We start from the raw sequence: 14381 nt of genomic DNA, 5'->3' as shown, positions 1-14381 counted from the left end.
ACTGCAGCAGCCTAAGATCAGAGAGAGCTGCTGTAGGCACATCGGCGTAGGAGGAGAAAGACTCCTGTGAAACCGGTATTACTTTTTTTAGGCAGTAAACATATTATGATTCTTTAGGTAAAGAAAAATAAAATTAACATCCAGATTTATCTGAAATCTTGACACTGGATTTTTACAGCATCACAAATAGCTGTTTGTTGTCTTCATTATTTATATTCTTCTAAAATATGGAAGAAACAAACTGCATATACAACTGGAGATGGGCTCTCCTGATGCATCAGTCAAGGCTTAGTTTGCCTTCTTCTGGCAGAGATGAGAATTACAGCTGTTACCTCAAAAACCTGCTCAGTTAAGGTTCCTCACAAAGAGAAGGTAAACGATGACATGATGAAAGCAGAAAAAATTGTTCTTGTATATGTATTTTTTTTAAGACTAAGTTGGTTCTTCCTATTTTTGTCCCAGTGCAGAATTTGTATCGTTAATAATATGGATGCATAAAGAAAGCAAGGCATTATTAAAACTATTAATAAAACATACCTCTGCTCAAACTGCATGTTAAGGTTTAAATGAGGCAAATTGTCTCTTGAAAACTTGAGAGAGTTGTCATCTTTCAACTTATTCATCAGGTGTGTGTCAACTTTTCAGCTGTAATTTGTACATGTCTACTTAGAGCCACAAGCTTTGCTATAAGTTACTGGGATTGTATGCACACAAACACAAAGTAATTTATAATTTTGAAGTAAAGAGATAAACTGAAAAGTGTATTCAGCCTCCTTTACTGGCATACCCCTAAATAATAAAAATAGTACCACCAACTGTCTCATCATAACTGTGGAAGAAATCAATGTTTATGACATTTTTTTCCCGTAAGATATTTTTGTTGGGGCCAGTGGGCCCATTAACATTTATCAGACAAGAAGCAAGCAAAGAGAGAGGCTAGGAAGACATGTATCAAATGTCCTGAGGTCACAAGCTGAACCGGAGATCCACAGCTCAGATGGGAAAATCTGTTGGAAGGTCAACTAATAATAGTGGATTTCCCAAATTTGGTCTTGTTGAAAAAATGCCATAAGATGTCCCTTTGGGATACTTTTCTTTGCATTTAGTGATACACTAACAAAGGCGACTGCAATGATAGATGGAGCAAAATACACAGTGATCCTTCACAAACAAACTGCCAGAAGCTGCTAGAGACACACCAGATCCTCACACTCCAGTAGATCAGTAAGTCTAAACATACAAACAAAGTTACATTGGAATAGTTTATATCAAAGCCTATTTATGTGTTGGTTTGAGTTTTGGAGGTTAACTTTCTATACTTTTAGTATAGTTTACATCTTTGATAATCTGATTTCATGATTTGGCCTCTAGTCACAATTTTCTTTAGAGTAAATTTTGTTTCCTCCTTCATTTTGAAATATGCCTTTCCTTGACGTCTGGTTTGATTTACTTCCTATTGTTCCTGGTTTTTGTCACTTCAGCTGCTTCATAAATAATTGATCTCACTCTCTGCTGAATATGTCAGACATATCCAAACAATTTGGCTGAAAACCTAAAAGCTACACTGTAATTTATGTGCTTCTGCCTGCTGCCAGCTTCTGCTTGGTTCTTTTCAGCTTCTTTACCACCTAAGCACTTCCTTAGGGTCAGAGACTCTCTACTAACTCCCAGAAGTGTCCAGGTGAGTATAGACGCCATTCGTCTTTCTCAAAATCCTGACTACTGTCCAGATCAAGCAAGTCAAGTCCAAATTCAACCCAAGTTGCCAATTCAAGGTGAATCACTGAATTTGGCATACAAATTATGGAATATGATATAATTTGGTCTTTTTTGAGGAAAAAAATTAAATAAAATTAGGCTGCTGTTTCTGTATACTCCTCCCTCAGCAGAAATTTGGAGCAGAGCGAGTTGTGCCTTTCTTGACTTTTTGAAGCCGCAGCGAGCCACGTCGTTAATTCTAAATAAAAAAAGAAGCTACTCAGGTTTTAGGTGGTGGTTTAGTTTGCTCACTAGTAGCCTTGTACAACCAAGTTAAACTTGTATTGGGAAAAAAAAATTGTCTAAAGCTCCTTAAAGAATGATAGATCACTATAAATAAATCATCCTTAAAGATAATCCATGAGAAATAATTGGTGTAAAATTATTATACTAAAAGTGCAAAATTTTAAAGTTATCATCAAGAGATATATATGCTTTTGCAATTACTCTGCCCGCTGGCTGCATTTGGCCCTCTCACAAGCAACACAATATATATCACTTTAGAATGGCCCATTAAAACTCCAGACATAAATTCAATGTGTGGCAAGGCTTAAATGTTAATGTTTACAGAGTCACGCCGTCCAGGATGCCTGAGCGTGGACAGCTTTGCAGGACTGGACATGAATTTAAATTTCCATATTTACCTCAAAGTAATTGCTGCTTGCAGTAAAATATTCCACAAAGTGGAGTTGAATTTAAGTGCAGACCGTACCATTTACAGTTTGCACATAATTGTCCTCCCATTTACATTTTCATACTACTTTGTTTGTGAACTGCATGTTTATGTTCAAAAGGCACATTTTAAATTATTTAAGGCAAGTCTTCCTGTTTGCTGTCTGTTGACTTTCGTTTTGCAAAAACTATTTTAGTCAAGTGCTGCTTGGCTATACATGCAGTTACTTAGATGCCCCTTAAATGCTGACTTACACTTTTTATTTTCCTATGCCTGATGATTACATGAATCTGTGCATATAATGTGCAATGACCTGCTCAGCATTTTGCACATGAAGACTCATCTCACCCAGTCAGCATCATACATTTTTGCTGTTCATTGCAGTGCTTTGCATCAATATCACTGAACAGAGTTTGAATGTGAGTGCGGTGTGTGGGTTTTGACCGTGCTTTGATCTGTAACCAGTGCTGTTTGCGTAATTTTTCTTTGCACCAAAGGCCAGTAGAGCCCTCAAAGGCAGTTCGGTGCTTCTATATACAGTGAAAGCTGTGTGACTCCGCAGGCTGAGTCATCGGAACAGTTGTGATCACGCAAACTCCCTTGTGTCCACTTTTTCCATCTCTACCAGCAGCTTCACAATCTGCACCGAGGTGATTTGTTGCAGACAAGATGCTTACAGAACTCTGGGCGATACAACCGAGGCAGCAGATCATTAAGTCGCCCCTTCAACCAAATGAAAATGCTTAAAGGCGTAATGACAAACTTGTGGCTTGTTAGATTAAGAGAAATGATGAGTACTGAATGTCAAGTATTAGCAAACACTGATAGTGAATCTGTACTTAAACAAAAACATGAAAAAGACTAAAAAAAATTTATACCAACTTGAAACAAAACTTGTAGCTCGCAAACGGGTGAATGCGGTCACAAGTTTCCCAATACTACTGAAATTTAAAATGGTTGGAAAAAAATATAACCAACCATATTGGTTGGTTATACTGAAATTTAATATGGTTGGTAAAAAATATAACCAGAAAAATTTAAAGGCGAAGGAGTTTTTATTTTCCTTACAGTGCAGTTTTTACAGTACAATCCAAGGTCACATAAAGTAGCTTGGCATTAATCCTAGGATTCCATTAATATTCTTTTTTTGGACCCCTGCCTTTCTAGTGGATCATAATTTCACAGGAGGATGACAGAACACTTTGCTTCATATTTCAGCTTTTGGGTTTTGTGGTTCAGTTTCCAAGCCAGCTCCGTTATGTCCGTTCTGGGAGTTTCTGCGCATTGCTCCTTCCTGGCATTACATTTCCTATACGATGCAGCAGAATATTTAGCTTCTGAGACTGGTTCTTGTAGAATACTGTATACACTTGCATTTGTTCAATACAACACAAGAACAAAGAAGAGTAAAGCAAATGTTTGACTTTTCCAATGTAAAAGAATGAAAGTGTTCTTTTTCCTTTACTTTTTTGATTAAACCTGATACTATTTTGTGCAATTTGTCTTTTCTAAAAGTTAAAAAAGAAGGAATAATATCAATAAAAAAAACATCACTTGCTTATCTTTACAAGATCAACCTCTAGTGGTCATAATAAGGCACAACACTAAAATCAAACTAAATATTTGTCAAGAATTTTATGGATTTATGTTGCAAAACTGGAGATATTGAAACAACTCAGAATTTGTACAAAATTTCACGTTCACAGCCTATAAGTAATAATTTCTGCATATTTCTTTTATTGACAAATGGACTACAGATGAATGAATGGATTAAGTTATAGTAGATAGTTGGTTAGTCCTTGGAGTGAAAATCATCAAGTTTAAATGTTTATATGGTATAAAAATATAAAACTACACATTTCTAAATGCAATGGATTTAAAAATACCATGTATGGATAAAAAAAAGTGGACAATGCAACCTGGATGGATAAATGAAAACTGAATGATGGACACATGGGCAGATATAGGGATGAATGGACACATGATGATGACCAAAGAATCGTGAACGTTAGAAAAAAGGACAGATGGATAAATGGATGAATGACAAACAAAAAATGTATGTATGCATCGCAAGTCGATGATGAATGAATGCAGAATGGATGGATGGCGGACAAATGGAAAGACAGGTGGACGATGCATGTATGGATTGATAAAAGGTCAAAGGTTTTCAAGCAAATGGAAATGTAAAAGTCACTATGAATCGTTATTGACAGCTTTGTAGCAATTCATTTTAGGATGAGGAAGCTATGTGCCACCAACTCTGCTCTTTACACTTTTGTTGTACAGATCTCATTTTAAAAGTCATGTTGCTATTTTGGTTTATCCCTGACCTCTGGCCTTCCCAGCCTCTCCCATAAGCCCAGTTGCTGTCTGGTTTATTGGCCTGCTTTGTGTGTCCATCAGAGGGCGAAATGCCCTCACAGGAGGAATGCTGGGGGGCTGGTCTGCTATAAAAAGAGTTCAGTATGTTGGTCTGGGCTCACTGTTGGGCAGCCAGTAAGTGTGTGAAAGAGCAATTTAGAAGGGCTGAGGGCTCTGTGTCTAGTTCAGAGCTAAAACTCCAAGGAAAACTATTAAATATGACTGCTGTCCACCGCTTAGTTATTGTCCGCCATGGAGAGAGTGCCTGGAACCAGGAGAACCGCTTCTGCGGCTGGTTTGACGCCGACCTCAGTGAGAAGGGTGTGGAGGAGGCCAAGCGTGGAGCCCAGGCCATTAAGGAGGCAGGCCTGAAGTTTGACGTGTGCTACACCTCAGTGCTGAAACGCGCTATCCAGACCCTGTGGACCATAATGGAGATCACTGACCAGATGTGGCTGCCTGTGATTCGCACCTGGCGCCTGAACGAGCGCCACTACGGAGGCCTCACTGGTCTGAACAAGGCAGAGACCGCCGAGAAGCACGGCGAGGAGCAGGTGAAGATCTGGCGTCGATCTTTTGACATCCCACCTCCACCTATGGATAAGGACCACCCTTACCACAAAATCATCAGTGAGGTGAGATACCTAAACTTAACCATCATATAGCTCCTTACAAGTGCAACAGTCTGCTTCTGTTTTGGTTAATTCCAGTCCCGGCGTTACAAAGACCTGAAGCCTGGTGAACTGCCTACATGCGAGTCTCTGAAGGACACCATTGCACGTGCCTTGCCGTTCTGGAACGAGGTTATTGCTCCACAAATCAAAGCAGGGAAGAATGTTATCATTGCTGCCCACGGCAACAGCCTCCGTGGCATAGTCAAGCACCTAGAGGGTGAGTTTTGCAGTCAGCAAGCGGGCACAGTTGTTTTGTTTTTAAAATCTAAAACGCTTAAATAGTTTCCAGAGATTAAATTGCAGAGAACAACACAACTATGATCTACATAGAAGAAAAGGCCTTGAGATACTAAGCTTTTGATTCCACTGCTTATAAATAGCCTGCAAAGACTCTTGCACTGGAGTGCAGGGTAGAGGGTCATGAGTCTGGTTCCCATTACAGTCACGACCTTTATGTCGAAAGGTTGTACATTTTTAAGCAGTGGTCAGGGATGAATAGGGGAGTTTAGAATTCACTGGGAATAATAGAAGAAGTGTCAGGCAAACAATAAGAAAGGCAGATTATTTTTTTATATATACATATAAAAATATGTAGTCAATTTAAAACAGAATAAATGTGAAAAAACTGAATAGTTACTTAAATGTGTCACTAACTCATTAAAAATAGCACAGATCATTTGAATGTGCCATTAATAAAATACTTATTTTAAGTATTTTTATTTTCACTATGTGCGAAACATACATTTTAATTTAAACAGTCTGTCATAACATAAAAGTCAGTGCGAGGTGCAAAAGTTGTGCTATACAGTTTAATTGGTCTGCTTCAGAATTCCTGTGCACATTTAACCAACATTAAGTTGGGGGAAATTTGTCGGGAACAATGACAATTAGTACTGTTATCTTACTGTATATTTATGTCAGTTCAAATACTCATACTTCTGATTTCAGGGTTTGTTTGTGTCGTCTTTTCCAGATATGTCTGATGCAGCCATCATGGAGCTGAACCTTCCAACAGGAATCCCAATCGTATACGAACTGGATGCAGATCTGAAGCCGGTCAAGCCCATGTCTTTCCTCGGTGATGAGGAAACCGTGAAGAAGGCCATGGAGGCTGTGGCTGCCCAGGGAAAAGCCAAGAAGTAAGCCAGCCATGGAGGCTCCATGAGGAAGCAGAAAATGACTTTTCATCCCCCAATTCTTCCAGATTTTCCTCATATTTCATTCCAGATTGGGGAAATGGTTAATGGTTCTTTGGGAGGAGGGCCAGGCCCCCACATTTTACACAGCCACACATCACTCAGCCCTTTTAAATTGTGGTCAAGCTCTATTTTTTAGGTTCACCACTCTGGCACATCCAATAAATAAGTCATGTTTGTATGTCTGCCTTTTTCTTATCCTCACATCTTTTTCCTTTTTTTCTCCCCACATACACAGTCATCTTTTTTTCTATACACCCACACTTTTACATAGCAATTTGGAAATCAGTGGTTTCAGCAAAGCACAAAGGTGCTGTGAAATTTTATCCTGAGGTAGCACAAGCGGATGGGGGGAGGGGTTGGATGTGAAATGCAGTCTGAGAGAAGTCAATGGGTTCATCCTGGCAGTATTCCCACAATGCAGGCTTGTTTGTTTTCAACTCTAATCAGATCAAAGAGAAGAATGCGATAAAATGGTTTTAAGTAACTACAAATCACACAAGTAACAGCCAGTCAATAGCTTTTAAGACATATGGATCATGTGGGAAATAATTCATTAAGCATAGATACGGCATCACAAATTACACAAATGTCATTTAATTATTAACCTATAAGTATTCTATGCCTAATACGATTGTCCTACAACATCACAAATAAAAATCAGTAGTGAGGATAAAAGTCAAGTGAAGCCTTGATGTAAATTCTCACGTTTTATATTTGTTAATAAGCATTAAAGACCAAGTGGTACTTAATGTGCGCTATTAGAAGTGTTAGAGCGTTAACAGTTCATTTACCTTAAGGCATGAGTAGAATACTTTCAACCATAAAAAGATGCATTTACAGCCACACTAGTCCCACTTTATTCTCAGTGGAGCATCAAATTAAATCCAATGCTATCCGAGACTGCACTTTCACAAAAGTCACAATATCAAAGTGTGTTTACTGAAGTGACTCCATGTACACGATGCATACACTGTTTGGAGACACTTTTTTGATGCCATCCAGTTACTAGGTAATTTACCAACTGAGCAGCCTGTGATTAGAAACTGGAAGGCCCACACTGGAAAATCAGATGTTTTTTCTTGTTTATTAAATACATCATTAGTGAAGATTACCTTTCCAGTCTCTGCATTAAAAAAAAAAAAAACTGAAGTAGCAATATGGATAAATAACATGAACTTGAAGATAAGCCTAATGGGTATATTAAGTAGGTAAATCGGCTACATCAGTATCTAGTATTACATCAGATCCCAAAATATACATTTGCATGACTTTTTATAGATCAGAAATATTTAATCTAATCACTTTTGTTCTATTTGCTTCCATTGTCATCATTTTATTAAGCCAAATATTTACCCGTTTTGTTGATTATACCAGCTTTGGTTTCTTGTACTTTCAAGCAGTTTATTTACATGTCATTGTTAATTTAAAAAACAAAAGATTTTACAATCAGCAGATCAGACCTACAAAAAGCCAAAACAATACATAAGCCAGTAAAACTCTGATCACTACATTTCTAATTTACAAGTTGACTGCAACTGCTACAGCTATATTTATACTGTGCAGATTTCTTACATTATATTTAAACCACTTTAACTGATCACAGCAGGAGACCACAAAGTTTAAAATCTTCTGTTTCACAGCATTCATTATGAGCACAAGTTGACATTTTTACAAGACAACATTTTGAACACTAAGGCTACCCTTCCTAAATCAACTTTAGAGCTTTATTGCAATTATCATCAAATTACTAGATCTTTCTTCAGCATCCATATTATTTTATTTATTATTTATTATTTGCTTAATATAGTTTGAAACTTATTTGACAAAAAACAAAAACAAATCATTAGAAGAAACCTTAGACAAGGTACAGCCTGATATTTAAATGTTGTTGCAGTGCCACCTAGTGACTGAGTGAGTAACTGAATGAAGAACACAATCTATGGGTGGTTGAACAGATAAAAGTATTGTAATGAAATGGACCATATCTGAAATCATATTCTTGACAAAGAAAGATTTTTTTAAGCATTTAAAGTGACAAGTTATTTTTATATAACTTTGAATTCTCCACTCTGGATAAAAAACTACATTTCTACAAAAAAAAAAAAAAAACAACCAAACGTCAAAGAGCTTTACATGGGGAAACGGTGGATAAAAGTAATTCTCCAAGGCTCTGACAGGTTTGATGTGCATCAGGAAGGCTTGATGCAGTCTTCAGTAGAGTTTTAATCATCAGCTTCAGTACTGGCTTGTCTCCTAAAGGATTGGAAGAAGCTTGGGAGAGATACAACCTTATAACGATTCTTCTTGTATCCGAGTGCTTTATGCGTTTCTTCTTTTGATGCATGTATACATTCTCCGGCACTGGTGACGTTTTTTTCTATATTGTTTATTAACTCCCCCTAGTGGAAAAAAAAAGGACATAATGTTGGTCATTTCATCGGTTATATTTAAATCCGTCCTCAATAAACATTTATTTTGGGGGCAGCCATTTTACCTGAATTTCCAACAGCATGGCTGTGTCTGTAAATATCTCATGTAGTTCTTTAATGCTGTACTCAAGGCTGATGATGTCCTGATGACGTCTTTCAATCTCAGAGAGAGCACGATTTGAAAATTGGGCATCAGAGTGGATCTTTGTTGGAGGGAAAAAAGGACATTAATTTTTTATTCAAATATCACAAGATTGTATTGGAAGAATATCTGAGATTTCACCCACATTCGATATGAAAATGGCAAGATTATCACGTTGCAGCATATCCTCCAGCTCGTCATCCGTTGTGACTTTATCCACTATGAGGAACAAAATAAGAAGTTGGTACTTAGAATCTTTAGCATGTGAAATGGAGGCAAATTACAAAATGAAATAAAATCTTTAACACAAAGCAACAGAATCACTGCAGTAAAAGAACTGAAAAATGATATGGACTTCTGGAAGTTTGCCATAGAATGTCACAATTAAGACAAAATACTATTCTGAAACATAACTGCACATAACACTGGTTCAAAGTTATCCCAATGAACAAACTGGATAAAGAGATGCACAAATACTCTATTGGAATGTGGTTTAAATATATCAACCTTTTCTGGCCTAGTGATACATACAATAATATTCAAAACAATCTTGGCAGGAAATTGAGTAAATTTAAGTCATATTATTTACATGCTAAATAAAACAATCCCACAATTTTATGACTAGAAATGGTAAAGAATAAGACCAGAATCTGCTTTATTGGCCAAGTTTCTGAGCGCAAAGAAGAAATTTGACTTTGATTTCAGTTTGTTCTCAAAGAAAAGCATTGAAACTGGAAATAAAAAGTAATTATTATTGCAATAGTGACTCACCAATCTCGAGCTGTCTCTGAATTTGGGCCTTGCATTTCTCTCTGAAGGAAATCTGGATGTTATGGTAACTCTTCATGACTTCAGAAAACCAATGAGTCAGGTGTGAGTGCTGGCAGAAGAGAGTCGGCAAAATTATTTATTTGGAAGCCAAGGTTAAAATTTGCAATGACTAGTACAATGACAGCCTATGACACAAAGCAGGTCATATGCAATTATAATCACAACATGGTGTGATACAAGGTTTATATTCGCTCATTTCTCATTTTTTATGCAATTAAACTGACATTGGGATTATTGTTGCAGCATAATCTCACAATGAAAAAAAAGTATTTTTATTTTGTTTGCTGTGGCATAGAGACCAATTTCTTTGTTTTTCCACAAAATGTGGAAGATAAGAAAATGCCATTTGAGGCTGATGTTTTTTGAGCTACACTAAACTCATTAACCATTTTTCTTCTACCATCACAAACATAAACGTGGAGTTTGCTAATCCCTGCAGGAACGGACAGCAACAGTTTATTTTGGTCAGATGAGACTACGTTTGAGCTTTTTAAACAAATGATGCTCCTGGTGGGTTTGACTTTAAACATAGGATGACTTTGTATGAAAGAACCTCATGCTCACAGTAAACAACGGTGTTATTCTGTGGATAATTTTCTTTTTCAAAGAGACTGAGAAGCTAGTGAGGGCACTAGTTTCTCAGAACATCAGAAGAGAAGCAATGATTTGATTTAAAAAAATAAAATGAGACAATTTTAAGTATTGGGTACAAACCTGATTCCTCTGAATTCGATTGATTACAGAGTTATTAGTTCTGTTGTCTTCTGATAGACAGTTCTTCTGCATTACTGAAATACACAAGACAGATCCAATGTAACAACAAACTACATCAGATAGGAACCAACATGCACTGCAGGTTTCTCTTCACAATTTACATAGCAAAGCAAAAATATTCTGAGAGCTTTTATAATGATTGAATGACGATGAGCTGTAGTGGACAGTTCCGCACTTTATTTCCTCTCCTATTCATTTGCCAGTCAAATTATACCATTCTGACTTCACTCCAAGTATTTAAGCAAGTTTGCTGTTTATCAAAGCTGCATCTATTTCAAATGACTGTCCAAAGGGAAATATTAAAAATGTACACAAATATTCCATGGGTTCCAGCAGAGAGCAATTTCGACTCCATTTTGTAACACCTACATTTTAACTTGGTTCGGACCAAGTTGGCGTTGTGTCTGGTCTCGTTGTTTATCAGCTCCAGTTCATCTTTACTTCCTAAAAAAAAAAAAAAAAAGACTGAACAAATTTGTTTCATAAGAGGAGAAACTCTATTTTGTCTGTGTCTAAACCAATCTAAAAAGCTTAGACTCCATTTCTCTATATGGTAGAACTATAGCCATCAGTAATTTTGTGTAACAACATAAAACAGTGTATTTAAGCTAAATCTAACCAATGCAAGGAAAATGTATCAAAACATCCCAAAACACTGGTTGTTCACATCTTAAATTCTGTAACCATGGTTACATAATCTTTTTCACCTCTAAATAGCACAGATATGCTTACAGGGCATTGCTATATTGGTTTCTGTTTCCCTTCTGTAAACAAATAAAGCTCTGTTAAGCTCCTCATATTTCTGTTGCTTGTTTTTTTTGTGTGTGTGTGTATCTTAAGGGAGCTTAACAGAACACAATTTAAAGGTTTTACTAAATATTCCAGAAAGTCTAACCTTTGCCACTGTCCGAAGAGGAAAGGATGCTGCAGTGTCTTTTTTCCATGTCTTCTGTTTGGCTGGAAATTTTTTCAATGAGGTTTCTTACCTCACCCACCTACACACAAAAATCCCACCAACATTAGTCATTGAAATGTCAGAACAAGCCTAAAAACAAAACAAAAAACACCAATGTTTTCATCTCTGTTCTTTGTATTTTCTGTAGAAAACTTTAAATTATTGTTTATGTGAGTGATGTTATACATATACAAACTTGCATTCTCTCATTTCTTTTTGCAAGTGTTCATTCTACATTGTATTTGTGACAGTAAAAGAAAGCAAAATGCTAAAATTTGTTTGGTGTATATTGTGGTCCATCACTTCATAATAGGAACTTAAAGTAGATCAGCTGGCATTACTGACCTGGTAAAAGAAAATTATGACATATTTAAGCTGCAAAAGGAATAGTTTGACACATTTGAGACACCATTGCGCCCAATCTATTAAAAAACAAACAATTAGAATTTTTATCAAGCAGAAAGTAGGTAGCCTGTGGTCTCCTAATACTTAACACAATATAATGTGCAAATGAATATAAGTAGTAAACTTTTCAGGGCACAACAGATTGATAACATACATTTTATTTTGTAGTTATTGGTCACTGTCCCCTCTTTGAATGCCGCCCTGGACAACTGCCCCCAATTCTTATATCAGCCTGCTAACACCCAAAACAACCGTGCACACACACACACACACACTAAAGGACCATTTTGAGCAACCAATAAACCATTCCCATGTTTTTGTGTGGGAGCTAGAGTAACCAGAAAGAACCATGCGAAAGCCATCCAAAATTACCACTGCCCAACATTCAAACCCTGGAGCTTTTGCTGCGAGGCAACCGTGGAGCCCATTTAAGTTGTACTGTTGTAAAATATAACTTTAATCATATGCTTTATGAAGCATCTGTTGCCAAGTATAACAAATGACTGCAACCAGAATATGGCCAAAGCTTCTGGTTCCAATGATGTTGTGACTAACGCAGTTTTAGGTGCAAACTTACCGTTTTTAAAAAATCCTCAATTTCGGCTCCTATCTCTGTCGAATTACTCATAGTATCCGTTTGCTGCGAGTAAGAAAAGCGAGTGTGAATTTATTACGCCACTTTAATGTTTTGGCATGAATAAAAAGCGCTTCGTTGCACACAAAACTAGCTTCTTTTCTCTTCTAAAGCTTTATATGAAAAGCCGTTTTTAACTCCTCCTCGGAGGAATTTATCACAACTACAAAATACTACACGAATAGTCAGGTCACCCACGGGATTTACAATAAGACTCGACCTCACCTGAAGTCTGTCCTTCCTCCTGGGGGATGAGGTCATCAAACGCACCTGTAATAAAGGGCGTGGGCACGCAGGCGCGTTCCCGTCTAAACAAACAAAGAGGGCTTCAGAACAGCAAGTCACCTTTCTTCAAGCCAAAATGACTGTATATTAAAACGAACCCATGGATATTTAATCCTCAGCATTACGCCTATTGCGAAAAAGTGTAGAGAAATATTAACAAAAACGCAAACACTTACAGTTTTCCGTTGATATTAAACTGGTTCCCGTTTTCGGATTGGTTACTTTGAAAGAGTGACACACGTGTAAGCAGCCGGGTTAACCAATAAGAAGACGAGAGTTACGTTCGTCTGGGTGCGTTTCATAACAGTCAGCCGCCGGACGACCTACGAATAAGTGATGACCAAATTATGAAAGAGGAGTTTTCCTGAGGAAAACGAGTTTTTGCCGGAGATATAACGTCGAGACCAACTTGTTAGAGGGATTTGAGTTCCGTAAGTCATAATCACTGACTGCCATGTTAATCATGGAACGTATTCATTGTTTTAGACGATAATTTTATGTATGCAAAAACTAAAAATAAAAAAATACTATCGCATTGCTTTCATATCAGTGATATACTTGAGTGTGTGGACACCGCTTTCAACTGTTGATAACTGAGTTGCTTTAAATACAAAATGGCTATAAACCCCGCCTACTCGGTGGACAGTTCTGCTTTCTGGAGAAATAAGGGGGCGCACCCTGTCTCTATGACAATAATAATAGTTCTTGTAAACTATATCATTTAAGATTATTATAGTCAAATTGAGTATATTCCTCCAATTTTAGCTGCTCTAAAGTTTATTTTTTTATATCATTGGGGAAATAGTTGACAAATAAATTCAATTTAATTGTTTCTTTTGATTTATTGACAAACTTAGAAGTAAAGTATGTTTTTATACAATTAAAAATAAATGTAATTGAATCATTTTGGGGTTTAAATAATTTACTACTGCACTGCATAACTTCTTTTAAATTGATCTAAATGTTTAACTCTCAGCTATATTCCATGTCTTTATATTCCTGAAATATGCATCTGACATGACCTATTTAATATTTAATATTCCTATAAGAACTACTTAATATTCAAAATGGGTTAAAAGGGAGATAAAAAAAGTCACAAGATAATATCTTCTTTCATTTCTTTCCAGGATGTGGGTTTAGTTTAACACCTCACATAGTAAGAAGGATAGGAAGGCAGGTAAAAAGCTCAGTGTTGGATAATTGAAGAAAATACTCACTTTGGGGTCTGAAAGTCTCCATGACATGAAATGATACTAATGGT

General features: G+C 36.8%; 2 protein-coding genes across 4 annotated transcripts; one reads left to right on the top strand and one right to left on the bottom strand.

The window, feature by feature from the left end:
• The first annotated feature begins 4881 nt into the window (after window positions 1–4881).
• On the top strand, window positions 4882–6843 carry pgam2 (phosphoglycerate mutase 2 (muscle)). The gene is made up of 3 exons (XM_008423911.3): window positions 4882–5427; window positions 5503–5683; window positions 6440–6843. Exons 1-3 carry the CDS (start codon window positions 4897–4899, stop codon window positions 6607–6609), a joined length of 882 nt encoding a protein of 293 aa, XP_008422133.3. The 5' UTR covers window positions 4882–4896; the 3' UTR covers window positions 6610–6843.
• Window positions 6844–8690: 1847 nt separating this feature from the next.
• LOC103473574 (syntaxin-2-like) lies at window positions 8691–13401 on the bottom strand. 3 transcript variants are annotated; one of them, XM_008423909.2, is made up of 10 exons: window positions 13297–13401; window positions 13061–13143; window positions 12779–12841; window positions 11737–11836; window positions 11211–11285; window positions 10782–10855; window positions 10008–10116; window positions 9382–9455; window positions 9160–9297; window positions 8691–9064 (listed from the first exon to the last, which is right to left on the bottom strand). In XM_008423909.2, the coding sequence occupies exons 2-10, from the start codon at window positions 13094–13096 to the stop codon at window positions 8888–8890; spliced, it is 846 nt and encodes a 281-aa protein (XP_008422131.1). In that variant the 5' UTR covers window positions 13097–13143; window positions 13297–13401; the 3' UTR covers window positions 8691–8887. The 3 variants fall into 3 exon arrangements, with proteins under 3 accessions (XP_008422131.1, XP_081469649.1, XP_081469648.1); XM_081613523.1 differs by lacking the exon at window positions 12779–12841; XM_081613522.1 differs by lacking the exon at window positions 13297–13401 and having other exon boundaries at window positions 13061–13157.
• Window positions 13402–14381: the final 980 nt, after the last annotated feature.

The sequence above is a fragment of the Poecilia reticulata genome, chromosome 12, assembly GCF_904066995.2.
Source record: "Poecilia reticulata chromosome 12, P_reticulata-male-v2, whole genome shotgun sequence".
Lineage (NCBI taxonomy): Eukaryota > Metazoa > Chordata > Actinopteri > Cyprinodontiformes > Poeciliidae > Poecilia > Poecilia reticulata.
This window is presented reverse-complemented; position numbering and strand designations above follow the sequence as displayed.

Bases quoted from the DNA above. Each gene is read 5' to 3' on its own strand.
- pgam2 (XM_008423911.3), top strand. From the start codon at position 4,897: ATGTTGGTCTGGGCTCACTGTTGGGCAGCCAGTAAGTGTGTGAAAGAG. The intron at 5,428-5,502 runs GTGAGATACCTA...GGTTAATTCCAG, and splicing joins ACCACAAAATCATCAGTGAG to TCCCGGCGTTACAAAGACCT. The intron at 5,684-6,439 runs GTGAGTTTTGCA...CGTCTTTTCCAG, and splicing joins CATAGTCAAGCACCTAGAGG to ATATGTCTGATGCAGCCATC.
- LOC103473574 (XM_008423909.2), bottom strand. From the start codon at position 13,096: ATGACCTCATCCCCCAGGAGGAAGGACAGACTTCAG. The intron at 12,842-13,060 runs GTGAGGTCGAGT...TCTTACTCGCAG, and splicing joins GGAGGAAGGACAGACTTCAG to CAAACGGATACTATGAGTAA. The intron at 10,856-11,210 runs GTAGGTGTTACA...TGTGTATTTCAG, and splicing joins GGTCCGAACCAAGTTAAAAT to TAATGCAGAAGAACTGTCTA.